General features: G+C 42.0%; 1 protein-coding gene across 3 annotated transcripts in view; it reads right to left on the bottom strand.

Moving 5' to 3' along the window:
- Positions 1-427: 427 nt before the first annotated feature.
- Positions 428-12,377, bottom strand: part of LOC120917542 (cathepsin W-like) — a 61,285-nt gene continuing 49,335 nt past the window's right edge. Inside the window, exons 10-11 of one of the 3 annotated variants that reach the window (XM_040328910.1) lie at positions 6,175-6,233; positions 428-615 (exon numbers count right to left, since the gene is read on the bottom strand). In XM_040328910.1, coding sequence (XP_040184844.1) covers positions 523-615; positions 6,175-6,233 — 152 coding nt within the window. In that variant the 3' untranslated portion in view covers positions 428-522. Of the gene's footprint in view, positions 616-6,174; positions 6,234-6,912; positions 7,217-7,726; positions 7,933-12,377 lie in introns of those variants that run through there. The other 2 variants (XM_040328911.1, XM_040328909.1) reach the window with 2 other exon arrangements.

Raw genomic sequence — 12,377 nt, 5'->3', positions numbered from 1 at the left:
ATCGGAGGGTCGCTTAGTTTTTTGACCATTGGTAAATTCGCATCTGCGTTTATTTATTGACAAGTGCTTTTGTAAATCTTTTCTCCATCTAAAAGTACTGTAGACGGTTGTGCATGGGAGTTCACCCATTTGCTTACAATTTACCTTAATAAATCAACCCAAATAATGTCAGCACAATGAAATGCTGTAATCAGACAAAACGGCAACTTCAGTACATATAGTACATTTGTTAAGTGGTTGTACTAAACGTACATTTATCGTTTTATTATTTGCTCTCTTTCAGTTTTTTATTTTGCAAATGGTTGTCTTGAGATCAGGAAACAAATGCTGTTACTATGTAGATAGATTAAATCACTTTGAAAAGGAAGTCACACATTTCTCAAAGAAGTTGGAACTTTTGCTAAATGATGATGACAAATTGACAGACCAAATTCTAGAACCACTTTAATATTTTTTCACTAATTCCATTTACTGGCATTGTATATACATTGATAATATACATTGATACCTGTAAGCATACAGTTATGGTGTACTTTTTTTCTTGGTCACAATAGCAGATATTGGATATTTTGTAATCCCACACATATTTTTTCCAAGAAAAATCCTAAAATACCCCTGTAAATTAAAGAATTAACATGTTATACTTTGAAAGAAATGTACAGCAAATAAAGACAGTTAGATGAGTATAATGAGATTTTCAGAAAAAAGTAAAATGCATGATGTCAAGTCTGTTTTGCAATAATCGGTGCAGTAATCCCTGGGGGTTAATGGTGAGTCATGCTAATTTTTTGTCACACTTTTGTGGGTAATAACTTTTACACAATGTTTATTCTGTAAAAATATAGATTTTTTTAAAAAAATAGGTGCTTCTGATACATTTCAAGTTGACAGTGAAAAAAAATTAGCTTGGTCAATACATTGCCCACATTTTGTCAGTAAAGTTTGGGGGAGTTGGGCTACCTTGGCTCCCATGTAAATATACAAATTTAAATTATTACTAAATAGAGCTGCACGATTAATCGTCAAGAATCGTTATCGCAATCTTTTTCCCGTTGCGATTCTTGACACAGGGTTTCACGATCTTTGACCTGAAAAGAATTTTCTCTCTGCTCTCAGCCAAAAGTCAAAGTCTGGGCAATCTGCCAAGTCTGGGCAGCCTGCTAAGTTTTGAAAACATTCTTTATCAGTGGAAAGTTAAGTCTAAACATTGTATCACATTGACTTCTGTATGTAAATTAGGAACGTTTAACCACTTAAACACCAAACCTTTTTCTGACAGCTCTTTTCAAGTTAAAATCATTATTTTTTTTGCTAGAAAATTACGTAGAACCCCCAAACATATAATAATATAATTTTTTTAGTAGAGACCCTAGAGAATAAAATGGCAGTTGTTGCAATATTTTATGTTTCACTGTGTTTGCACAGCAGTCTTTTTAAATGCATTTTTTTGGGAAAAAATTACTTTAATGAATTTAAAAAAAAACTAGCCAGTAAAGTTAGCCCATTTTTTTTTTTTGTATAAATGTAAAAGATTTTACGCCGTGAGAATCGTGATCTTCATTCTAAGCAAAAAAATTGTGATTCTCATTTTGGCCAGAATCGTGCAGCTTTATTACTAAAGGCTGTTTTTTTTTATTAACCACTTCAGCCCCGGAAGATTTGGCTGCTTAATGACAGGCCATTTTTCGCGATACGGCACTGCGTCGCTTTAACTGACAATTGTGCAGTTATGTGACGCTGTACATGATCAAAATTGACTTCCTTTTTTTCCCCCACAAATAGAGCTTTCTTTTAGTGGTATTTGATCACCTCTGCAGTTTTTATTTTTTGCTCTATAAACAAAAAAATAGGATTTTTGTACTCATCGTAAAATTATTTTCTCTGAAGTTCATGGATGGACACAGCAGCATAATCTTGACAGGAGAGGACTAGGCAGAAACATGTTAAAGTGTTTAAACAGCATCAAAACTGTACAGTACCGCCCAGGGGGCGGTCCCTCTGGGCACAACCCATCTCCCTGCATTCAGCAGCTCATTTTGTCAAAAAGCAGTACAAACATAAAAAAAGGAGGGGTAGGTGCTGTGTCCATCCATGAACTTCAGAGAAAAGGATTTTACGGTGAGTACAAAAATCCTATTTTCTCTTTCGTTCATGGGCGGACACAGCAGCATAATCTTGACATTAGGGACGTCCCCAAGCAGTGTCAAAAAACGAGAGGTGGGAACAGCAACCAAACAAACTTTACCCCCAAAACAACCAGCGCTCTGCAACGGAGGAGATGCAACCTTAAATAGCCGCCTGTAAAACCTTGCGGCCGAAGCAAGCATCCGAAGATGCACTCACATCAACCTTGTAAAACTTAGTGAAGGTGTAAACGGACGACCAGGTTGCCGCCTTACACACCTGGGAAACAGACGCTTGATGTCGGAAAGCCCAAGAGGCACCTATTGCTTGGTGGAATGAGCCGTGACAGGAAAGGAAGGCGCCCGCCCTTTTAGGGCATAAGCCTGAATCACGATCTGTCTGATTCACCTAGAGATGGTGGCCGACAAGACCGCCAGGCCCTTCTTAGGACCAACCACCGAAACAAACAGTGAGTCCGACCTCCGAAACAGAGCAGTAGCAGACAGGTACACCCGCAGAGCTCGGTCAACGTCCAAGGAATGCAACGCAGCCTCTTTAGGATGCGACGGTCGAGGACACAAAGATGGAAGTACAATGTCCTCATTGAGATGAAAAGCCGAAACGACCTTAGGAAGAAAGGAAGGCTGCGAGCGCAACACCGCCTTATCCTTGTGGAGGATCAGATAGGGTGCATTGCAAGACAAGGCCGCCAGCTCAGAAACCCGTCTGACCGACGTGATAGCCACCGAAAAGGCAACCTTCTGAGAGAGCGTCAATAAAGGAATCTTTCTAATATTTTCAATCGGCGGTTTCTGAAGTACTGAGAGGACCAGATTCAAGTCCCACAGAGGTAGCGGTGGGCAGACCGGAGGGGCCACATGTCGAACCCCCTGAACAAACGTACTCACCAACAAGTGAACCGCCAAGGGTCGTTGAAAAAATACAGCCAAGGCTGAAATCTGCCCCTAATGGTACTTAAGGCAAGCTTTTGGTCCACTCCACGCTGTAGAAGCAGCAGAACCCTGGAAACCAAATATGAACCCGGACGCCACTTCATCTCCTCACACAGAGATGTAAGCCTTCCAAGTCTAATGATAAATCTTCCAACAGGATGATTACCGTGCCCTCAGCATGGTAGAAATATGGATGAAGTATGGGACCTTGCGACAGAAGGTCCTCTTGCATTGGTAGTCACCAAGGAACATCCGCCACCAGATGCACTAGGTTGGCGTACCAGGGATGCCAAGGTCAATCTGGGGCAATCAGGACCATCGAAATCCCCTCGGTCTGCACCCTTCAAAGTAGATGAGGGAGAAGCTTTAGCGGGGAAAGGCATAGAGTAGAGTACTGCCCCCACGGATCTACCAATGCGTCTGTCGCGTCCGTCCAGGGGTCTTTGGACCTGGCCAAAAACCTCAACACCTTCCGATTTGAGTCGAGAAGCCAGGAGATCCACATCTGGTGTTCCCCATCTTTGGCAAAGGAGCTGAAACACATCCGGGTGTAGCGACCATTCTCCTTGGTCCAGCATCTGACGACTTAGGTAGTCCGCCTGCCAGTTTTCTACGCTCGGAATGTACATGGCCGATAGAGCCGACACACTCCATTCTGCCCACCTCAGGATGTAAGCGACCTCCGATGCTGCAGCCGAGCTTCTTGTTCCTCCTTGATGGTTGACATGCGCCACCGCCGTGGCGTTATCTGACTGGATCCTGACCAGACGCCCCTGTAGCCTCCGTGACCATGTGGAGAGGCACTGCCTGATCGCGCGAAGTTCCAGCACATTGATCGGCAGGCAGGATTCTTCCTGTGTCCAGCGACCTTGTGTCGACTGAACACCCTAAACTCTCCCCTGACCGGCCAGACTGGTGCCTGTCGTAATCACTGTCCAGTGAAAGGGAAGGAACGACTTCCCCGACTGAATGGCCGGAGATCTCAGCCACCAGATCAGGGAAGCCCTAACTAGTTGGCTCACAGGGATCTGACAATCCAGTGACAACAGAGATTTGTCCCATTTGGACAATGGGACAAAAAAACGAAAGAAGAGCGACAATTAAAAAAAAAAAATGGGGGTTATTTACGAAAGGCAAATCCACAAGTGCAAACTACAAGTGCAAAGCGCAGTCACTGTAAATCTTTTATATCACCACATTTCACACACCAGGAATCAATTAGGCAATCATTGAACAATTAGTTCACAACAAAGTATGAATAACAGTCTCAGTATCACTGAAAGTGGCCCATAGTGAAATATAGGGTTAATAAATTGTGCGTGGCCATCAAGAGTTCACTATATATGTCCCTGAACTCACACTGTCTGTGTTTGGGGCCATACACCTACACTCGCACAGATATCAGATCTCTACTTGCAGCCGCAGCGTCTTAATTGACATGAATACGACTGCCTGCACAGGGGTGCACAGAATACCTGTGCATCCCTGTGCAAGTAAACACAGCTCCCCATGTAAACGAGGCCTTAGTAGGAATTTTGCAAGAATTTTTGTAGGTTATGGGGCAGAGCCACAAAGAAATTACGCCGGCGTATCTATTGATAATTTCAAATTTCCAGCGTCGTATCTTTGTTTTGAATCCTCAAAACAAGATACGACGGCATCTCGGCTAGATCCTAGCGGCGGCCGCTAGGTGGCGTTTCCGTCGAAATCCGCGTTGAGTATGCAAATTAGCTATTTACGGCGATCCACGAACGTACGTCCGGCCGGCGCATTTTTTTACGTCGTTTTCGTTTGGCTTTTTCCGGCGTATAGTTAAATGAGTTAAATGCTATTATGAGGCGTACTCAATGTTAAGTATGGCCGTCCTTCCCGCGTACAATTTTGCATTTTTTACGTTGTTTGCGTAAGTCGTTCGCGAATAGGAATTTGCTTAGAATGACGTCACTGTCGTAAGCATTGGCTGGTTCCGGTTTAATTTCGAGCATGCGCACTGGCATACCCCCATGGACGGTGCAGGCGCAGTTCCAAAGAAACTTTGTTTACGTCGGGTCACGCCGTATTGACATAAAACACGCCCCCATTAGATCCATTTGAATTCCGCGCCCTTACGCCGTGAGAGATACACTACGCCGCCGTAACTTACGGCGCAGATTCTTTGTGGATTAAAAGAAAAAAAGATAAGTTACGGCGGCGTAGCGTATCTCAGATACGCTGCGCCCGGCGCAGATGTATGTGGATCTGCCCCTATGTGTGCAAATAGGGATTTTATAAACTTTTGCGCAAATATTGCGTGGCCTTAAAAATTATAACCTTCTTTTGATTCTACTGGTAATGGGCTTTCAGAAAATTTGCAAAAAGGCGCAATTTTAAATTTTAGAAATATTTGTTATTTATTAACTCAGCACAGGTCAAGCTTTTATACTTATTAAATATTTAACAGGAATTTTGAAAAATGTGCTGTGTTTATATCTGCTAATAATGATTTTAGTGTGTATATATAGCGAAAATATTGTTTTTATAAACATTTTCGCAAATATTGCAGGGCCTGTAAAATCTGTAGCACCTTTTTTTATACTACAGGTCATGTGCTTTCAGAAAATATATGGTTTGGGTTTTTACTTCTAATAATTCTGAAAAGCTGTAAGAAAAAAAGGAAAAGGAAAACCTCCAGATTTTTGGAGAAATTTGGATATTTACATGTTTACGTACATTTGTTTTTAACCATTTCGCAAAAGCACAATTTAAAAAAAAAAAAAAAAAAAAAATGTATTAACTCAACTCAACTCAACACAGGTTAAGCTTTTATATTTAGTAAGAATTTAGCAGAAATTTTGTAAACTGTGCTGTGTTTTTATAATGATTTTAGTGTATTTTCAGTGAAAATTTTACTTTGATAAACACTTGCGCAACTTCAGTAGCACCTTTTTTTATTTCTACTGGTCATGTGCTTTCAGAAAATATATGGTTTGGGGGGGTCTTTCAGAAACTCTGAAAGCTGTAGGGGCATACCCTCTTTGCCCTTGGCTACCACTAATATACAACGAAATTATGGCTATAAATTGTAATAAGAAGAACATCAGATGAATGCAGTGTTTACCTTCTCTCCCCAGTTAGGACCATAGCTGTTCTTCACAATCCAGTAAGGTATATGTTTCTCTAAATTTAAAATATAAGTCTCATTATGTCATGACAAAGGAAAATTTACATACATGTTAAATTTGTGATGTAGACTGTGCTCAAGCACAACCAACAAAGTATGTAAATATACAGAATTAAATATGTTTATAACAAAATGTTAAAGAGGCAAATTCCTATCATTTAGAATGCCAAAATGCCCTTTACTCATTTAGTAGCATAGCTGACAACAATAGTCCATGCTTTTTCGCTCTTGATACAGAGGAAACCTAAACGAAACGAGGTAACCGCCACTTTGCTTTTCTGGTTGGGGAAGAGGAGAATTTTCATTATTCATCCTAGTGATAAAAGAATCACTTTCACATTTTACCTCTTTCTGGTCATTGATAACAGGAAATAACCACCCCATTTTATTAAGTTTTTAAAACAAGTTGAAAAAAAAGCCGAATGCGATAATATAAAAACCATGCAACTATCATGTCCTCGATTATTCCTTAAGCTGGGAGGTACTGGTTTTACGCTATGGATAATATTTTCATAACCCAAACCCACATTAGGTCATTTAGTACCAATTGAGAAAAATCATGTGTATTCATTGAAAATACATAACACTTTAAAGGATCAGTCCACCCAAAAATGCCATTCCAGTTTCTGGTGGATGCTATAATTTAGTTCTTGGGTCTACTCACATGCTGTGCCTATTATGAGGGGATACCACTCTCGATATTGGGTTTTTAATGTTTTTTTTAGCATAAAGAATGCAACAGGAGATGCTGGACCATGCAAGGTTTGGCAAAAAAATCCTTGTGAGACAGGAATTGTGGCAGAGAGGGTGTAGATTTTGTGGAAGCAATGATGAATAGTCAGATGAATCTTGTAGAGAACTAGTTTATTCCAAGCCAGCAGTGAACAGCATGTGAACCTTTTCCTAGTTTCACTTCACAACTTCTTACTTACTGTTTCCAACCACAGGTCCTCACACATACATATTCTACATCTTTCACCTTTTAAAGAAAAGGTATGCATATATAAATGAAGTGTAATATAGAAACAACAAGGAGTGCAGCATAGTAAGGAACAATAACAAACTATATAAAACAAAATACTAAGTGAAAGTCAGTGTGCGATAAAGTCTTGGGATTGGGTTTACAAACTCTACCAGATCGAGTAACAACTTGTGGGGCTTGCGAGTCTGAAACCTCTTGCCTGTCACCGTCATAATTTTGTTGTGGTTGTGTGTTACATCAGTTGTTGGAAGTGGCAGTTGGCACAGCTGCAGATGGCTGTGCTTTGGGTCCTGAAGTGATCATAGGCACATGGGCAGAGGCAGTACAGTATGATTAAGGTACCTGTAGGAGGTGACGGTGGTTCTTTACGTAGGTCCTACTATGAGAATGGACAACATAGCTGTTTGGTTGGCAGGCCTTTCCGTGAACTGTGGGAAGTTTGTCAAATCCACGGATTGTCTCCATCCTTACTACCTGCCCAGGCTCCAGAGGAGTGTAAATAAAGCAGCCTGAACAACAGTCTCATCCCTTGGTAGAAGCTTGGATGGGACCATGGGAATCAAGTCCTGGTTTGTCTTTTGATAGTAAACGTTGTGCCGGAGAAGGCATGCCATCCCTAGGTGTGTTGCAGAGGTTGAGTAGGGCTTCATACACATCAGAACCATCACGTGTACATTTCTCTAGGAGATGCTTGGCCGACCTTACATTATGCTCTGCAAGACAATTGGATCTAGGGTAATTCAGACTGCTAGTGATATGCTGAAAATCCCATTGGTGAGCAAAGTTCTTGAATTCTCAACTTAAAAATGAGGTTGTATTGTCAGTCATCAATTGATAGGGAATTCCATGTGTGGGGAATATTTGCTTTATTGTCCTGATCGCTGTGTTACTGGAAGTGTTTGGGAGAACATCAAATTCCCACCAGCCACGAGTATGAATCTACCAAGACCAGGTAATCCTTGTTTGACCACTCAAATATGTTAGCTGCTGTGATAGACCATGGTCTGTCAGGTATTTGGTGAAGAGCTAAAGGTTCTCTCATCTGGTGCTGTCGTAGAGCATTGCAGGGGGCACATCTGGAAACTTTTCCAGAGAGAGTGAGGGATGACATATCTCTGACTATGCAGGATTAATCCATCATCCACTGTTAATTCATCCCTCATAGAGCAGAATTGTCAGATATCATTTGGGATTTCCTTAAAGGAGCCAGGCCACCCATTGAGAATGATCCATAAGGTGCTGACAAGTGGCATCAGCCTGTGTTTCTTTCTTTAGTTCCTAAATCCTTCTGGGTGACAACACCCCATCCAGAGCCAACACATCATAATCCACAATAGCTTCAGATTTATCAGAAGTGGGGAGATGTGCATGTGAAAGAGCATCCACAACAAACAGTTCACAGCCTCGTTTATAGATTACATTCACGTGCTAGCGTTGAAGCTTTAGCTTCATTCGCTGGATGCCCGCAGATGCTATGTGCAGGGGTTTTCTCAATATGGTTATGAGTGGCTGATGATCTGTCTAGTCACAGGGCGGCCATAGATATAATCATGGTATTTTACATAGGCAAATACTAATCCCAATATTTCCTTCTCAATTTGAGCATAGCATGCTTTGGTCTCAGTGAGGATTCTTGATGCAAAAGCCACAGGCCTCCCATCTTGAAGACAGACTGCGCCATGACCATGCTGGTAAGCATCAGCAGACAATACCCCCGGCTTATGCATATCAAAATACTGTAGGACAGGTGGACTGGTTAACTGTGATTTCAATGTATCTACAGCAACAGAATGTTCAGTCCAACACCAGTCGGCATCTTGGAGCAGAAGCTGACGGAGTGAAGATGTTATCTCCCTGTAGTGAGAGATAATTGGTCATGCTAACCTTTGCAATCCAAATTTGTCCTCTGGAGCAGGCATTTGATGGATGGCTTTGTTTTTTTCTGGGTCAGGCCTTTATCCATAAGAAGGCGTCCAACTTATGGCACCAGACCATGAAGCGACATTTATAGCTAGATTCACAAAGAGTTAAGCCGGCGTATCAGTAGATACGCCGTCGTAACTCTGAATCTAAGCCGTCGTACATTTAAGTGTATTCTCAAATTGAGATACACTTAAATGTAGCTAAGATACAACTGCCTGCGCCGTCGTATCTTAGCTGTCTAGTTCTGCCGGCCGCTAGGGGCGTGAACGCTGATTTACGCCTAGAATGGGTAAATCAGCGAGATACGCCTATTCACGAACGTACGCTTGCCCGTCGCAGTAAAGATACGCCGTTTACGTAAGGCGTTTTCAGGCGTAAAGTTAGTAACAAATAGTTGGCCTAGCCAATGTTAAGTATGGATATCGTTCCCACGTCGAATTTTGAAAATTTTACGTCGTTTGCGTAAGTCGTCCGTGAATGGGGTTGGACGTAATTTACGTTCACGTCGAAACCAATAAGTCCTTGCGGCGTACTTTGGAGCAATGCACACTGGGATATGTCCACGGACGGCGCATGCGCCGCTCGTTAAAAACGTCAATCACGTCGGGTCATGGTTTATTTACATAAAACACGCCCACCTCTTCACAATTTGAATTCGGCGCGCTTACGCCGGCCCATTTACGCTACACCGCCGTAACTTAGGAGGCAAGTGCTTTGTGAATACAGCACTTGCCTCTCTGACTTACAGCGACGTAGCGTAAATGCGATACGCTACACCTGCACAAAGATAAGCCAGTCTTTCTGAATCTGGCTATTAGTAGGGTTGAGCTGCATATTGATTGCTCTGACATGGTTTAGTACGCATTTAGGCTTGATTCACAACTATGCATGTTGTTTTTGAGCGTTTTTGCAGTGCTTTTTTCAGTACTTGCTGCGTTTTTCGACCCATGTTTTTTACCGCAATTTTTTTTTTTTACATTTCCTTTAACAACCAGCTATAAACAGGTTAAACGCAAATCGTGGCAAAATCGCATCAAAATCGCGGTAAAAAAATGATTATAGCGCACACATGCAAAAATGACATTTATCCTGCAAGGCTAGTTAAAAACACCTGAACATATTCAAAAATGCGGGGGTTTGGTCACACTATATGATCATATAGTGCTAAGCCCACTTACTGCGACAAAGTACCCCAAATTAGTGGGTCCTAACCTGTTAATAGAATGAAAGAACCTAGTGTCTCAACCTTGGGAGATGAACTCCTCTATATGGGAGAACTGAAGGGATTCCTCCTATGCACTGGTGGCCACTAATGTGAGGTAATGAAGAGGGGGAGGGGTGCTCTAGCCTAAGAGACCTGGTCAGGGTCTATACAAAATACAAAGACATACTTGGGGGGCACACCCAAAAAATGCTATACATCTAAGATGGTGCTGCTATAAGACCAAAAACAGTACAAAACAGATTATAGCGCACACATGCAAAAATGACATTTATCCTGCAAGGCTAGTTAAAAATACCTGAACATATTAAAAAATACGGGGGTTTGGTCACACTATATGGTCATATAGTGCTAAGCCCACTTACTGCGACAAAGTACCCGAATCGCGGTAAAAACGAGGTACTTGCGTAGGTTCACCCAAAAAACAAGTATATAACATTACATTCTGTATACCTCAAACATGTACAGTATGCTGTTTGTTTATTTTTTTGGGGTGTACATACGGTATTATCGCTATTTTTCACCTGGCTTCCGGGTACTAGCTCCCGTGGGAGTAGGCGTTCCTATGCAGTGGCGCAATGTCCTCTGGGACTTTGTCCAGATGATTGACGTGCCTGACAAAAACTTCCCCTGGCGGATAAGGCGCGTCACAAGTTTCCGTAACTAGCCGAACTGCGAGTCGGCTCTATACGGCGCCTGCGCAGTCAGCTCTACACGGCTAATAGCGATGTATAGAGCTGACTCGCAGTTCGGCTAGTTTCGGAAACTCGCGACGCGCCTTATCCGCCGAGGGGAAGTTTTTGTCAGGCACGTCAATCATCTGGGCGAAGTCCCAGAGGATATTGCGCCACTGCATAGAAACGCCTACTCCCGCGGGAGCTAGTACCCGGAAGCCAGGTGAAAAATAGCGATAATACCGTATGTACACCCCCAAAAAACAAACAAACAGCATACCGTACATGTTTGAGGTATACAGAATGTAATGTTATATACTTAACGAAAACAAAAAAATGGCGTCTGCAAAAGTTTGGGCACCCTGCAGAGTTAATATCTTGTACTGCCCCCTTGGCAAGTATCACAGCTTTTGTAAACGCTTTTTGTAGCCAGCCAAGAGTCTTTCAATTCTTGTTTGAGGTATCTTTGCCCATTCTTCCTTACAAAAGTCTTCCAGTTCTTTGAGATTTCTGGGCTGTCTGTCACGCACTGCTCTTTTAAGGTCTATCCATAGATTTTCAATTATGTTGAGGTCAGGAGATTGTGAAGGCCATGGCAAAACCTTCAGTTTACGCCTCTTGATGTAATCCCCTGTGGATTTTGAGGTGTGTTTGGGATCATTATCCATTTGTAGAAGCCATCCTCTCTTTAACTTCAGCTTTTTCACAGATGGCATCAAGTTACCATCCAAAATTTGCTGAAATTTTATTAAAATCCATTTTTCCTTCTACTCGTGAAATGTTCCCTGTGCCACTGGCTGCAATACAACCCCAAAGCATGATTGATCCACCTCCATGCTTAACAGTTGGACAGAGGTTCTTTTCATTAAATTCTGTGCCCTTTCTTCTCCAAACGTACCTTTGCTCATTCCGGCCAAAAAGTTCCATTTTAACCTCATCGGTCCACAGAACTTGTTTCCAAAATGCATCAGGCTTGTCTATATGTTCATTTGCAAAGTTCAAACACTGATTTTTGTGGTGAGGACGTAGAAGAGGTTTTGTTCTATTGACTCTTCCATGAAGACCATATTTGTACAAGTACTGTATCTTTTTATAGTGGAATAGTGTACCACAACTCCAGTGTCTGCCAGATCTTTCTGGAGGGATCGTGCAGTCAAACGTGGGTTTTGAATTGTTTTTCTCACAATCCTGTGAGCTGTTCTGTCTTATATTTTTCTTGGTCTACCAGATCTTGCTTTAACTTCCACTGTTTCTGCATCTAGTATCCTGAAGACCTTTGCCTGTGGCATATCAGCGATCACTTGCTCTAGGAGAGCCTTATTGAGGTGCACAGGATCAA

Source organism: Rana temporaria, chromosome 11 (assembly GCF_905171775.1).
Source record: "Rana temporaria chromosome 11, aRanTem1.1, whole genome shotgun sequence".
NCBI lineage: Eukaryota > Metazoa > Chordata > Amphibia > Anura > Ranidae > Rana > Rana temporaria.
The sequence above is the reverse complement of the archived record's forward strand: the minus strand, read 5'-3'. Positions and strand labels throughout refer to the sequence as shown.